At 41.1% G+C, this 16,725-nt stretch overlaps 1 protein-coding gene across 5 annotated transcripts in view; it reads left to right on the top strand.

Moving 5' to 3' along the window:
- The window catches only part of cntn4 (contactin 4), a 277,378-nt gene that overhangs the window by 130,397 nt on the left and 130,256 nt on the right, over positions 1–16,725 (top strand). For 4 of the 5 annotated variants that reach the window (XM_078947538.1, XM_078947537.1, XM_023955100.2 and 1 more), the window contains one exon: positions 7,649–7,824. In XM_078947538.1, the coding sequence (XP_078803664.1) occupies positions 7,649–7,824 (176 nt within the window). Of the gene's footprint in view, positions 1–2,217; positions 7,559–7,648; positions 7,825–16,725 lie in introns of those variants that run through there. The other variant, XM_023955101.2, reaches the window with a different exon arrangement.

Below are 16,725 nucleotides of genomic sequence, written 5' to 3' on the forward strand. Positions count from 1 at the left end.
GCATCCATCCATCAATATATCCATCTATCAATACATCCCGCAAAACCTCCGTACACATCTCCATACATCCATACATCCATCTATCTAGCAATACATCCCTCAATGCAATCCATCAATACATCCATCAGTACATCAATACGTCATCCATCAATCCATCCATCCACCAATCTATTCATCCATCAATACATCCACCCATCAATACACTCATCCATCCATCCATCCATCCATACACCCATCTACCCATCATTACACCCATCCGTCAATACATCTATCCATTGAGGAACGACTGTTGGTAAATCTTTTGAAAAGTGGGGCAAATGTTAAAGTTGTTTCCAACGACAACCTTGGCACAATTTCTGGCTAAGTTAGAGCCCAACTAAAGTAATCAATGATATTAGGGCATGATGTCTACCACCATAGATGATTTTTTCCTGTTAAAATAAAGGGAAGCACATCAGTATGAAACAGGCCATTTTTTTATACAGTACAGGTAGAGTATACATCTGTACCAACTTGGCATAGAGTGTTGCTATTAATCCCAAGTCAAGACAAGAATTCTAAACCAGTAATCACAAATAGTTCCTGTTTGTTCCTGCAAAAATCCTACAAATCCTGATGTCATTTACATTTTCTTAACATGTTTGGGGTAAACTTCTCCTGTATGCCTCTACTGAAAACAGTTGACAGTGTCTTTGCCTCTTTATTTCCTCTTCACATGGATCATTAGTCTGCTTAAAGGGCGTCGTGTTGCAGTCGCTGTGGCACGTCAAAGTTCAGATCAATCACGTCGGCTTGCTGAAGCTGCTGGGTGAGGTTCAGAGGGATTGGAGCATTTAATACTCCAGACTAAAGTGATGACCTAATCGGCGGTCTCCTGTCAAGGTTGCCGTGTGGTCCCGCTAGATTCATCGCCGCCACCACCTACGGACGCGCGGCAACGAGCAACAGGAGCTCAATCACTGCTGCTGGTCATTAACAGTGTGTCGCAGCAGGAAGCTGTCAGCTCTGCAGTGGATGCAATATCAACCCACACACACACATTAAAACACAGACATATCAGGAAATGTGCTGCAGTTGAACCCAGAGGTAGATACCTTTCCTGTAATCTGCCTGGAAAACAAGAGCCCTTGGGAAAGAAATCCACTTAAAATATTGCAAAATATAACAAGCAAAAAAAGCTTTCCGTAATTTTTTAAGTATATGAATTTGTGTTTCTAGGTAAAAAATAGACGCTAATAATGCTAAAACTCAAGACTGAACTTTGTTACATGCTGAGAGAGACATAATGTGATGCTTTAACCCCAGAAAATAGTGGTGAATTATTTTTTCATGTGTCAGGTGTGAGGATCCTCTTGAACTGGAAATAAAATCCTGACACGATGTTGAACAGTTGTATCTGTACACAGGCTCCAAATTAAAACCCAGTTAGTTCAAACGTTCCTGTCAGTTTATTGACTCGTCTTAACACGGCGTGAAATGGGAAGATGCAGAAAAACAGTCCCACATGTCTGCGTCTTTGTTTCTGCTGTGTTAGGCAGGTCTGTTCCGCAGACAGAGCCGCGCCCAGCCTCATTGGCTGTCGTCTTTGCTTTGATTCTGGTTTTCAACCTACAGGTCGCTCAGTTCCACCCATTTGCCGTTGGTATAGATTGATGTAAACGTGCGCGAGAAGGCCCTGTGGGCAGAATGAAGACAGACCTCAAATGCTTCTTCAGTCGCAACAGCTGGGTGAAAGGCGCTCTAGAGCGTACGTCAGAGTCATGTGACGTACAGCAGTGCATCAAAAGGCTTCAGCGCCGTAGCCCTGAAGGGCAAATTACATTAAAAAAATCACATTAAAAACATATTTCAGTGATCACAACGATGAATTAAAAAGCAAAATTTTTAAATAAAATAAGTATAATAAAACTGTTACAAATATGTATTTTTGATCCTTTCATTTGTAGTGGCCTTCCACTCTGGTGTTATGCTACCCTTCCAAAGTCTTTTGCCCCCCTCCCACCCCTCATAGAAAATGTTCTAGCTCCGCCCCTTGGTTCATCGTTAGGTGTAGTGCAGTGGTGGGTGGAGGTCAGACCAACAGGGGTCCAGATGCCGGCTTGTTATGCTTCTCATATTTTTTTAATCTGAATACTTTCCGAAAAAAAGGAAGAAAAAAAATCAATCGTGAATGAAAGACTTTGAAATTTGTAGCCTTGGTGGAAAAAAAAAGGGTCAAAGCGGCTCCACTGTTATTAAGATCCGGCCTCTACATGAATTCATCTGAGCTTTATGAGCTTTGTGAGATATTCCAATTAACAAACTTTATGGAGTGTTGCTGGTTTGGAAATCTGATTACTTCCTTCATACTCCCAGTGCCCCCCCCTCCCTCCCCCCCTGTTCTAGAGAAGAAATGGAGGGGGCGGGGTCATTCCCTGCCCCTTAGAGGAAGAAGAGGAGGGTGGATCAGACATTAAGACGTCCTCGTCTCAAAGTGATGATGTCATAAAAAGGTTCAAGAAATCATAAATTTATTTGGCTAAAATGTTCAAATGCAGCTTCTTGAAAGACAAATAGAAGCAGAGTTAAGTCTTTAGACTGAATTTACTGACAAAAATGACAAAAGATGCACTTCTATTATTTTGTTTAATCTTTTTTTTTATATATGGTTTTTTTCTGCTTTTTCTGTTTTCTTTTCTCCCCAAAAGTTTCCTGTTCCTTTCCTTTTGTTTTTAGCCCTCTTCAATTCAATTCAATTGTATGTTAGCCAATTTTACAACAATAGTTGTCTCAATAGGCTTCATAATAATTATCAAAACGCTCATAATAATCTGTTCTAAATAATCTTCAGATTTTCTTTGCCTTTTTCTAATTATTGCTCTTCCGTCTTCAGATTTAGTGATATTTTATGGGCATTAAAATGCAGTTTGTAAAGTTACTGTATTTTCCGCACTACTCGGAACGCCGCATTACAACGCGCACCATCCATAAATGGTCTATTTTCAAAATGATGTCATATATGAGGCGCCCCTGTGACATATTACACATTAGCCACGTTAGAAGCGTTAGCCACAGTAGGCTAATGCTATTAGCTGTGTCTGTCTCTTTTTTTACGTGACTTTTAACGCCAAGAATCAACATCAAACAGAAGCATTAGATACAGATACAAAACTTTGATATATACACAGAAAACATTTCACGTTAGGAAGTAGCTATAGTCTTTTTTTAAAATAAAGTTATGGATTCTATGTCGCTTAGCATTTTTATGTTTTAACATTTTCTTTATAAACATAAAAAAAATGAACTAGTTTGAACTCACATTGAAGTTGCGCTCATGTTTTATAGATATTTGTGATGTCGCCAGCAACAGGAAGTAGCATGCGCTCTTCAGATTACCGGAACTCTTTGACCATTTAAGCAGTTATTTCTGTAAAGTGTTGCGTATAAACGCAAAGCTGCTTTCCTCAGCTTCTAAATCCGTCGGAATAACATTAATTATGTCAACGTTTGAAGAGTCATCGCATTTTAAGGAACGTCTACACTAGAGCTAAAGCTGGCAAAGTAATAATTGGTTTAGTGAAATGATCAAAATGGAAAAGAAAACAGAATAAAAAGGCTCATCAGTCCCATAACGGCTGCATGCGTCTGAGTTCCTGCTGTTCTCCTGTGTTGACGAGTCATCATGTTCTAGAGTTTTTTCTTTTTCTTTGATTGAGGACTACCTGCACCTTAACAATAGATGTATGAAAATGAACTATAAACTGCACCAAAGCTGCATTATTTCCAAGCGTCGGCACAGAACAGATCGTCTACCACTCATAAGCCAGATGGCGTGATATGGTGCCGCTGTGCGAGCGGCCTGCTGTTCCGTGATTGGGTAAAGCATGTGTCTGACAAAGGCAGCTGCTGTTTGAGCCCGCTCGCCTTCATAAATCACTGTAAACAGAATTATTAAATGATCCACTTTCCATGTGTTTGATGTGCGTTCGGCAGCAGAGCTCGTGTTCCGTCTTCTGCTCTCGCTCTATCTGCTGCTCCAAAGTCTTCCACTCACGTTTTCGAGACGAGGACAGAAAAAAACGGGACTTCAGGTTGCCGCCACAGTCGCACAGACGATGCTCAACCTTCCTTCAGGACGCCGCCCCTTAAATAAATCCAAACCATTTCCACTTGAATTACAGAAGCTGTCTAGTCAGATGTTTCGGATGAACCCAATAAATAAAAAAATAAATAAATAACAGAATTGACAGACGGCAACATTTGATCCTCAAGCTGTCGTCGATTAAGCTGTTTCAGTTCAAATATAATGCAGAGCTACTCTCAGTAATTACAGCTGTGGAAAGAGCTGCTTCTCCGAACCAAAGGAGGCTTTTCAGGGAGAAAATAAGGCCGCTATCTGAGTGTGATGCACAGCCCTCGCTCTTTTTCCCCGCTTTGCATCGCTTTTTAGGCCAAAGGTGTTGCTTGGCTCTGAAATATGTCTGTTAATTCTTTTTTCTTCTTTTTTGTCTCCTCTGTGTTGCAAATAAATTGATGTTGTTGCCCTGTGGAGACTGCGGACACCCCCCTCCCCCCCACACTGTTTCTGCTCTATTGTGTGCCAAAAAGGCTCTTGAGAGCTAACTTAGGACGGAGCTGGAGAAGGCCCATGAAAGACTATTGTGCTCCACATTTTCTCTATTAAAACTGAGAGTGCAGCAGCGTCCCAGCCCTGAGACCCTCCACTGTCAGTTAGCTGCTACATCTGTCAGTTCCAGGGTCCTGTGGAGACACTACAGGGGACAAATGGCAGATTTTTATTTGACGATTTCATTACCTCAAAATTGTTTAAAAAAGCATTTTTTCTTTATAAACTAAAAGGTTAGCTCTGTTGGTAGAGTTGTCAATCAAATGGATAAGGCTACATATTTATAGAAATGCTAATCTCTAAGGGTGTATTCAGAATGAACACTTTTGGTTCGCTTAAAGAGAACGATAATCCAGAACCAATTTTCACACCCAAGCGGACCCTGGTTCAGAACCAGGAGCTGCTCTCGGATCCATCTCCAAAGATGGATATGTCTTCTTCAATCTGAATACAGTCCCCCGTCCGCGGAGCGGGACATCTGGACTAGTACTTTCTCTGGTGCTACGTTTTTTTTTTAATTACTACAGTTTGTGTTGTTGCATATCTGTTCCAACAAGGATTAGCGTTAGCAAAAAGTGCTCCTACCGTTCTTTCAGTCACACATAAATGATACAGATTTTTCATTAGCTGCGTTTGCATTACACATTTGCGCAAAAGAAATGTAAAAAATAACAACATAATTTTGCTATTACACTGTTTCCATTAATTTCTAATTATGTAAATGAACCAATGGCAGCATTCCCTTCGGCTTTTCTTACTTCCTGTCGAATCCGGTTGTTGGTCACATGACTTGTTTGATTCGAGAAAAAGGGTTTCCATTGCAGTTTTGCTAAATGTCCATATCAATACGCCTAATAAAGCACCTCTTTCAAACACCCTTTTTGCGATAAATGCGAGTGTTTTTTTAATTTTTTATTGTTGTGTTTCCATTGGGCCACTTTATTGTCACAAATCCAGCTCTGTTTTGTTTCAAATAAAACACCCCAACGCTGCCAGCTGCACCTGAAGTTGACCCTTTTACACATAAGACTGGACTTTTTTGTTTTGCTAATTTAGACTGTAAAAAGAATCGGTTAATGTCCTGTAAATTATGGAATATTTTCTGTAGCATAATTAAAAATATAAGTCAAAACCAGAAATGCTTTTTCATTTTCAAAATGAAGCTGCAATTTTTGACTCAAAATTAAAATGAAAAAGCATTCCACCAAAATGCTTTTTCATTTTCTTCTTCAACACTGCTTATTCTGTCACTTAATTAAAATGATAAAGAAAATAGTATTGGACATTTCATTTTCAAAGAGTTCTCTGGTAAATATGTAGCAAAATTCATTTAGAAATGTCTAATTTGACGATTAAAAGGGATTAACAGAAAGGCTTTTTCCTTTTCAAAATGTAACTGCATCAAATGACTCAAAATTAAAAAGAAAAATCAATACTTCAAAATGCTTTTTCATTTCTACTTAAAAACCACTTATTCTGTGTCATAATTAAAACAAAAATGCAGAGAGGGGATTGCATTTTCATTTTAACATCCACCCTGCGAACAGTGTCGCATAACTCAATTTGACTTAGCATTTCCAGCGGGGAGGCGGGGCGATGACGTCACTGCTATCTCCGTGTGTCCGGCTTCTAACAGACACAGAGTAGGAACAGTGGAGCGTTGTGTTAGCGGCAGAGAAGTGCTTTGTGACAGTTGTGAACTTCTGATGATTTTACACAGCTTCTCAGGACGACATAGCAGTATTTCCCGTCTTCTCTTCCTTCAGACGCACCGCAGACAATCTTTTTTTCTTCGGACCGGCAGCTGCCTTCGCATAGCGGAGCGCGCAGCTCCCGATCGCCGACGGCGGAAGTGCTGCCACGATCTGAGTAACCATCATGTGAATTTGTGCTTCCAGTGGTGTCCAGAACAAAATAAAGGATGATGTCATTCTCTGAACCTCCATGGAGGTTTTCATACCCAGGAGCAGCGCTGGGCAATTCCTGCCCTCGAGGGTCGGTGTCCCTGCAGGTTTTTGGTGTTTCCGTGCTTTAACACAACCATGAAAAACATGACTGTGTCACCAGCAAACTTGTGCAGACCCTGGTGATGTCAGGATGATGATTGTTAATTAAAATCTGGTGTGTTGAAACAGGGAAATATCTAAAACCTGCAGGACACGGCCCCTGAGGACCGGATTCGCCCACCCCTGCCCTAGAGGGTCGTCTTGCTGACGTCTTCTTTTTTTTCCCGCTCCGCTCTCAGTATTTCTCCACCGCTCTGTCTGTCTTACTGTAATGATTCAATATTGACGATACAGCGCAATGTCTCCATTTGTAGAAACTGTTGAAATGTTTTCAGACAGAACAAACGGTTAAGAAATCACGGCAACTCAAAGTGCGCCTGTCCAAATGTGCAGTGGGCGACACGCTCAATAATAAAGAGTTAAACTGAGAAAAAGGGATTGTAGTAAGATAAACAACAAAACTTTGACGATAAACAACAACTACCTTCTTGTGGAAATAAAAATCGAATTTTCATCTGCCTTTATCTGCCCACAGCCTTTCATTTACAATACCAGACACCATTTAAATTTACCCCATTTACTATTGAAAAAAAAAGCAAAGCATGAGAGCCAACAATGTCATATTATGGCTTGAAACTGTGTTCATAAGTGACAGATTTTCTGTCTTTAATAAGGTGCATCTGCATGTGAGACATTTGAAAGTCTGCTGCTCTTTGAAGCGAATTATACCCTTCGTTGATCACCTCGAACACCTCTGGTGAACGGGTCTCGAATGCACAAGTGCGGAGGCAAGCTCACAGGCGTTGCTTTTAATTGGGGCGGTGTAATGATTAAGCAGGAATTTTATGCCTTCTGACTGGAGTTTGGCAAGACGGATGGCCTGCAACGCTATCTGCTCTTGGGGAATCAAGTCTTTGGCATCTTGAGGGTTCGCTGCAGCTCAGATGTACATGTCGTTTCCTCGTTGGCAACAAATGTTGAATTGTCTCATGTACATGCTAATGTTTCTCCTTTTTTTTGTTTGTTTTTGTTTTAGGTGGAAATTGAACGGTACAGAAATCCTTCCTAAAGCCGGATCTCATTTCAGCCTCTCTGGGGGCAACCTCCGAATCAGCCGTCTGAACAGAGATCGGGACGCTGGGACGTATCAGTGCCTCGCCTCCAACTCTTTCGGGACCATCGTCAGCCGAGAGGCCAGCCTCACCTTCGCATGTGAGTTTGTTTTTGTGTATTTTTCTCTTCGTGGCCTACGAACTCCTGCTATGAAAACAAAACAAAAAAAACAAAGTGTAGATGCAGCATAAAAAAAAGAAAAGAATACAGCGGTTGCAACCAAGGATAACAATGTGAATTGTCCTCGGTGACACGTTCAACACGAGAAAACGTCTCCCTTGGGAGCCATTAGCTCCCTCTGTGTGCTGACTGTGGCTCACACTTGGCTGTAGAGCAAACATCAACCTGTAAAGAGAAAAAAAACCATAAAGCAAGCTATGGCAATTAAGCCGACTACCACCGGTGATGCTTTCAGACAATAAAAAGGGTTTTTTTCATTTTTCATTCCTTGTTGAAGTATGCTGCTCTGTGGCTTTTTAGAATTTTACAGTTAAAAAATAGAAGCTTAAACTTTTGTTTTGAAAGAAAAATGAAATGTTCACTGGGTATAGTGAACATGTTGTTGTCTCTTTTGACATATTTTTTTTTCTTTTGCCAACTAAATTGTGGTTTTCTCAGTCTTCATTTAAAAATAGTGAATCGGGTCAACAAAAGCAGTAAAATAGTTGGTAATAAAAACGCCATCAAAGCTAAATTGATCATGTTTTAGGCACAAAATCACTTTTGACAAACTGCTTTATGCTACAGTCACAGATACAACTGCCACCATGCGATGAGGAAGTATCGGCACAATCTGCGTATCCACACGTACCATTTGTGATGCATATGGATATTTTGCCGCCGCCAGATATTTTTTGATAAAAATTTTTGGCGTGGTCATGACCACAGATGGTGGCAGTCAGGCGTCAGTCAGTCAGGCAGGGATGACGTCGTTTTGAAATCCGGCGGCCACGGTCACGTGAACACTCAGAGTCCTGGTAGGTCAAAGAGCGTGGTATGTAGTTATTGCTGGCGATATCTTCAGTGTTAACTGGTTAATAGAATTGTCTAGAAAAATTCATTCAAGAGATTGGGAAAGCTTCACAAGAAGTAGGCTAGAGTCAGTGTATCAAGAGCCACCACTAGGGACGGGTATCGTTACGGTTTTAAGGGTACTACTACTCTTGTTGATACTGCTTGTCGATCCGGTATTTTAACGATACTCTTATCGATACTTTTTGAGGACGAAAAATAAATAATTAACAAATTAAAAATAAAAAGTGTATAATTTCCTCGTTATGCAACAACATGGTTTTATTTAACAAAATATTTTACTTTATACATTTTCCAACTTGAAAAGTAAAATACATGAAAAAAGAAGAAAGAAGAAAAATAAACGGCAATGTTTTGACATATTGCCGTCATGATGTAAATATAAAACAAATTAAAGAAATGTTTGAGTTCATAAAATCATCCCAGAGAAAGTCTCTGCTTCAACTCCGGCAGTGAAAGCTGCGTCTGAATCTGACGCCCGTGTTTCCATCTCTCTGACAGTTTGAAGCCAAAGCCCCTCCCCCGCCTCTCTACATACTTTTCCTCTATACCTGTTCACCTGTTAAGTACTCTTTGTGTTGCCCTCTGCTGACAAGCAGCATGAAGATGTTGAATTTGATTTCAAGCTGGACTTGGCACCTGCCCACTCTACCAAACGTACCAAACGCTGGTGCAGTGACCACGATGTTTGCACCACGACGTCACGGTGCTTGATTGGTCAGCAAACTTGGCTGAGCTGAAATCAATAGGAAATCTTTAGACTGTTGTCAAGAGGAAGATGAGAAACACCAAACCAAATAATGCAGATGACCCGAAGGCAGCTATCAGAGCTACCGCGGTTTACATTTCATCTACGCAACGCCACAAGCGGAACTCCTTCGTCCGACGGCGCATCGATGCAGCAATTCATGCAAAAAGAACCGAGTATTCAGTGAATGTGAAATCATTTTCAGAGGCTTGGCATTTCAACTCAACACTTCTTTTAAATAGTCGGATGTTTTGTTGATTATCTATAGACTCTGTTAATTCAAATAAAAATAAATTTTTAAGATTTTTATTTAATGCAATTTTGCTTACAATATTTCTTTTACAGCTTATTGTGTTCTGCATCCTGATTGGCTGTAGACCATTGCCAATAAATCTCCGCGCTGTCTCCTGTACAGAATGCGTTCAGCTAGCCACATTTGCTTAAATCGTGGTCAGATCTTTGTTTTCAGTCAATAAAGCTGGACTTCAGTTTTCAATGGTTTGAACTTTGAGAATTTAAACAAAAGAGAAAAGTGTTCAAAAGTTCCTGTTTGTCTTAGAAAAGTGTAGAAAGTGTGTAGTGAGGAGTTGTACTTCCTTAAAACATGTATAGGTCCTAATAGCCTAACTATAAAACAATAAAGACGACTACTACAAGTTATTTTTAGAACGGAATGGAACTCCCACCGTAAATGAGGGACCGCTAAAAAGGCTTGAAAATATTTCAAAATATCTGAAATGTTTCTGGATTCAAAAAAGTGATTTGCATCATTATTAGCTATAAGGAATGGAAGCGCTGATTCACCCTGTTTCCAACAACATTTTTTCGTCCGATTCACTGTGATTTGAATAAAAAATACTCTGAAATACAGTTTGAAGCCTTTATACTTGTCCTACATCATTTGAAAATGCACCAAGAACATGTTAAGAACACTTCAAACTCAATTTTCATTGGATATGGTCTTCTTAATCTCAGTGTCCCAGGTGGTTTATATCTAAACGTCAGAAATGGACTGAGAGACTTGAATACAGTCCATTTCAAAGTCGATTCTGTGAGTGACAGGAAGCCAGATCAAGTCCCCCGAGGACAGGACTGATGACGTCGAACCTCCTTGTTTCAGTCCGAACCCGAGCAGCAGTTTTCTGGATCAATTGGAGCTGCTTTCGCACACGTCTGTCCATGAAGAACGTAACAGTAAGTCTGTCCAGGTCTAGTGTAGAAGACAAACTGGCCCTTCGTTTATCGAGGGAGTTCTAAAAGTTTAGCGTAAAAAGTGAAATTCGCAAAGTAGGATTACAAAAGTTTTAAGGTCGCAAAATCCTTCACTTCACCCTTTACTCTCTCGTTTTAACTCTCAAAGTTTTCATAGAAAATAGATTCAGTATTGTAGAATAAAAACAAAAAACCAATCGAGTCGATTTGGCGAACTGATCGCCTTCTGTACAGGAGACATGATCGGCAAAGGTCTAAGCGGGCAAAACTGCACAGGAAAATACATTTGTGAAGCCCAGTATAGCAAGTGACCACACATGTTCAATTCTGTTGGGTTTTTTCAAGATGTAAAAGAAGTGATGATGTTAGAGATTTTATGAGACTATCAAAGTTACAACCATGAGTCCTGGAGTAAATAGTCTTTTAGGGACACCGTCTGAATTCCCTCACAAACGTCTGAATTGCGTTCGGCTGCTGAAGGTTGTTCTGCATTCACCCGGTGATCCGTTGGATGCAGTGACAGAGCGAGTCTGCTCCGATTTGTTCCACATTTTTCTGAGCCGCACATCAAACCGCTGCTAAATGCCAAGTCAGCCTTCTGATTTCTGACGAGTGGCGTGAGACGGATGGATCCGGATCAGTCTGACTGACAGCCTCTGGACTTCCTACAGCAGCAGCGAGTCGATACAGCAGCGTTGCACTCATCGGCGAAGCGCAAATGATGACATTCAACTGAGTGATAGTCTGCTCTGATTGGATCCCGGTTGTTCAGCGTTTGGGGCCAAGGCCGCCGATCTGTCTAGGGCCATTTGTTGGGTCCCTCGGCCCTGCAGGAAGTCCATCGCCTGATGTGGTTCTGCTGGTGGATTTCCACTCTGATAAGATGACAGTTCCATCAATTGTTGACCTCACCAGCCTTTAGTTGTTGTCACAAAGTGGGGGTGTGCTCTGTATGTTTGACCAAGCATCATCTGTCTTCTTTATTACTCGGCTGGAGCTTAATTAAAGTCCAGCATGACTGAATGCTGAGGATGAGAGCCAATAACTTAAAGGGCAGGTGATATGAGCTGCAGAGTGACGTGTTATTCTTTATAGAAAAGTAAATGTGGCGTATTCGCTGAATTGTGATGATCTGTGGAACAGGTTTTGGGTTTTTGACTAAAAACTTGGTGGATTACCATCTTTTGATTTAGAGGATATTTTTTAAAACCCAGAAAGTAACAGCAAAAGTTCAGTTTATATAAAAGTTAATATTAAATACATGTATGAGCCACCAAAATATTACAAGAATTCAAAAAGTTATTCAGAAAATCTGACCATTAAAAACATTGGGATTAAATGTTCATGTTTTTCTCACAAAAAAAAATGTTCCCAAAGTTGGAACAAATAAAATACGACCAAGCAGACCAATCAAAAAGTGTTGATTTGCAGATCTAGGGTTTAAACAAAATTTGTTCTTAAAAATGTAAAAACATGTACATGTATGTTGTTGTTCACCTTTAAATGCTATTCTTATGTGTAAAAAAAATGGACAAATCTGTAAAAGTGTGAACACAAACGTGTAAAAGTATTCATATGTGAAAATCTGCAAAAATGTGGACAAGTGTGTAACAATGTTTGAACATGAAAAAAAGTTAAATGAAAGTATGATGTACAAATATGTAAAAACGTAAAAATATACACATAAAACAAACGCGTAAAAAACATGCGAAATTCCCCAAAGCATTTGCAATGTGTAAAAATGCACAAATGTTTGAAGACATAAAAATTTGGGGAGGAACAAGTACAAAGATGTAATAAGGTGAGCATGCGTGAAAACATGTGCAAACGTGTAAAAGCATAGAAATGTAGAAAACATACGAGTAGAAATATCAAAACTTGAACACGCGTGAACAAATCTGTAAAAATGTGCAAAACATGTAAAATGTGTACATTGTGGAAATGTGAACACACGTACATATGTTTTAAAAATGGTGGAACAAGTGAAAATGGAAGAAACTGTGTCCAATGTGTAAAAATGTAAGAACACGCTAACGTGAACATGTGAGCAAACGTGTAAAAACGTCTGAAAGTGAGCAAAACCATGTAGAATGGGGAAAAATGTACAATCATGTAGAAACATACTGTATAAAAAATACAAACATGCAGACTATCGAAAACGTAGAAACGTTTATATATGTGAAAACGTAGGAAAATGTAAAATAGGTGGAAATGTACAAAAATGTTAAACATGAAAATATGTTAAATTGTGAAAATCAGAACACTTGTACCGATGGGCAAAAACGTCTAAAAATACAAATCTGCAATAACAGCCAAATGGGTTCAGCTGTACAAACCTGTAAAGCTGTATAAAAATAAGTTTAAAAAAAAGAAGACGTAACATCGGTTCCCTTACGGGAAGGGAGCTTGGCCCTTTCCCATCATGCACGGATTCCCCTTTACTGTTTGCACTTCAGAAAGGACGTGGGTTTGTGCTCCATCCTGCGTTTCTCCTGGCAGAGATCATAACATTTTGCTGGTAATTAGTTTTAAGCAGAAAGTGACAGTGATTTTGACGGCAGACAGAGTTGGAGCCCGCTAACACCTCTAATGAGCTGGTTGGTATTTGGAGCTGTCAGAAAGAAAGAAAGCAATCTCTGGAAATGCTAAAAACTCACATGTGCAACGAAAGGTTGCAAGACTGAAGATTTTACTGTTTTTGGCTCTTTTAATCTAGTCATATCTCATTATATCATCTGCAGTCCATATCTAATGTACTTTTATTGATGAAAGGTAGAGATCTAATGATTCTAATGCAGCGAGAAAAAACATTCTGAAAAATTCTAAATGTTGTTTATCCTCGCAGATTCTGTTTCTTGATTTGCATCCAAATCCTCAGTAGAACTTACTATAAAGTTGTGAAAAAAACTGTCAATGCATTAATTATCAATGAGGTTTTGAAGATGTTTATATATAGTAAATTATCTGCTTCAAGAATAGGTTGAAGCAGATAATATATATATTATAATAATATATATATTCAAACATAAACACACACACATACACACAAACACCCTCTCAAACACCCATACACGCACACACATTTTACAAGGAAGGTGGGACCTGGGTCCATCTGTCCCCTACCCCTTCCCTGGTGGGGGGTGTGGGCCTCTTGGCGATGGCGGCCGTGTCCCTTGGGTGCCGGCTCCCTGGGCCCGGCGGTGCTCTCTCCGCACGGTGGGGGGGTTCATATTACACCTGAGCCGGGGGTGTTCGTGTCCCTGGGGGGTGGGTCCTGGTCCTTGCCCCTGGGCGCTGGGCCCCGCCAAACTTCCAACATGGCCGAGCTTGGTCGGGCCATATTTATAACATCCCTTGTGGGCCACCCTTTTTTCCCCGGGGTTCCCCCCTCCTGGGCGGGGGCGGCGGGCCCCTGCCTTGCTCCTACCTGGACCAACCGTGGGCCGGGTGGGTGGCTGCCTGGAGTGCGGAGCGGGTCTCCCTTGGGGGGTCCTGGCTCGTACCTGGGGTCGGGGTGGGGGGATGCCCGGAACTCCTGGGTGGTGGTGGGGTGCTCGTCTGGGGCTGTGGGCGTCCCTCTCCGGTGGGGCCCTGCGTTGGGCTCTTCCGGCGCGGCGGGGGGGCTGCTTTCCTGGCTGGGCTGGGGCGACGCTCTCTTTCCCTCCGCGCCTCCCTGCTCTCTGGCTCTGGGGGCCTCGCGGCGGTCGTGCTGGCCCTGGCCTGGGTGGCGGTCTTGGTCGCCCGGGGGGCGGTTGTTCCCTGCCTGTTCCCGTATGGCGTTGGGGGAATTCCGGCTGCCGCTGCTGCTGCGGCGGGGGTCTGGGTGTGGGGGTGGCTGGGCGCTCCTCCTCCTTCTTTTCACATTCCACCATCCATTTTAGAAGAACATAAACACTCACCTGAGCACAGGTGTTAGCTCACCTTTGCACTAATAGTTTGCATGATTGAATGACTGAAAGATTTCACACTAGTTGGTTTAAAGGCATAGGTATGCATTCGTGAACACTATCTGTTTTGTGTGCATGTTGACATGTGGACATTTTTGCAGCTAGCAGGTGTGTTGATAATATTTGAGTGTGTGTGAACAGGCCCCGCCCTTTTTGTACTACATTTGAACCTTACCGTAATGATAAACAACCAGTAAACTTGTTGCTTTATGCTGCTTCATGGTCTTATCCCCCTTCCCCTCCTATTATCACCCTCCTACCCCCCCCCCCCCCCCTCTCTAACGTCCCTCTCTCTTCTTCCCCTCTTTCCTTTTCCGTCCAGTCCAACACCAAAGATTTTCAGACATGATTGAAATTAATAAAATTTGGCCTCAATTACAAAAGGGGTTTATTCAGACATACCTTTGGTTTGTCTGAAGATTAATAACCCCTCTTGTTAAAATAAAATATGTCCAACACAAGAGGCCCTCAGCTCTCATCTGTTTGCCCAGCTGTTGGACAGGACAAGTTTAAAAAAAAAAAAAAAAAAAAAAAAAAAAAAAAAAATAGGTTTAAAATACAATTAGCATGACTCACAGAGCAGAGCCCCACTCTTGGTCATAGGGCAGGGAGTCCAAAGGTTTTGAACACAGATTTGGTGAGGGGGTGTGCAGGCCAACCATTCACCCTGACATTCTTTGAACTATTTTAATAACAATAATTCAAAGGAACTTTTGAATGAACATTTTGTTGCAATATCATACTTTTCTATGGCGATCAGTTCGGCAAATACATTGAATGCGTTTTTACTTAAATTACTCAGTTTTTCGCACCGTTAACTCCAATTAGCTTGTCGTAGATAGCATGTCTCGTCTGGTACTCGTGTTTTTTAGAAAGTGCTGGGGGCAGCATGTTATTGATTTTATGTCATTACAATATAGTTTGGGGTTTAAAGCAATAAGAAAGACGAAAGACATAATCATGAAGCATAGATGAAACACAAAGTTCAGCTTTAAATGATATTTTTTATCGTTAAAATGACATTCTTTTCACTTTTGGTTTGTCTTTATTCGCATCATTGTTTTTTTACTTCATCTTTTCCAACTAGAGTTGTAAATTTAGACTAACACAACGTGCTAAATGTGTTATGTTTGTTCAAAACGTTTGACAGACTTTGTGTGGCCCGCTTTCCAAGTAGTAGGGGTGTGGCCTACCATCAAGCTCACTCCGGATTGGAGGGAGAAGTTGGCATAGAAACATTGACTCGAATTGACTGGGACCAATAACTGCTTTTGTGGGGTCGTCTGGTCCCAACATGGCGGCATCCATATTGTGACTGGATTGAATTTTGTCGGACCATTTTGTATGGGTGACGTCACACTCGCTCGGCCCAGTTGTCGTATACGAGTTTACGCAATCAGCTCATTCTGTCGGGTAGAAAAGCCGGTATGCAAAACCGCTATTATACGCGTCAGAATCCGTTTGAATGATGTTCATTGCGTAAACAGTTGAAGTGTTATGGTATTCGGTGTTAGAGGGGTTAAACGTTTGGCAGCTTTTCTCCACCTGGGATCTCCCGCCCTCCCTCCCTAAAGCGGCACAGCTTTTAAATAAACGCAGGAATCAGCCAGCGCTGATCATTTATTATTACGGCCGGTTTACAATCAAAGGCGGCTGACTTGAAGGTTAAAGACTGCAACAAGCTGCCAGTTTCCCACCAAATCAAATGCCTCTGTGTCAAAATTGATTGTTTTGTCTTGTTGTAGAGGTCAAAATATGATTTGATACTGAGCTTGGTCATAAGATGAATAATGAAACCCTGATTGAGTGATTACAGAGAACCCTTGCCTTTAAAGAAAAAGAGATCATAAGTGTTTGACACAAGAAAACCTGCTCTGCCTTTAGCTTCACCGCCTTTCTTTTCTGTCAAATGCGCTTCAGGTGTTAAAGAAACAATTAAACTGCCTAAATGAGTCACAACTCTCACAAAGATTCAAATGTTAAAAAGAATCCAGGATCTTTTTCCAAAATCTGCTCTTTGCAAGAATACAAGATGGCTTGAAATTGAATTTTTGCCATGAA

Source organism: Oryzias latipes, chromosome 5, assembly GCF_053564925.1.
Source record: "Oryzias latipes strain Hd-rR chromosome 5, Olatipes_Hd-rR_3.1".
NCBI lineage: Eukaryota > Metazoa > Chordata > Actinopteri > Beloniformes > Adrianichthyidae > Oryzias > Oryzias latipes.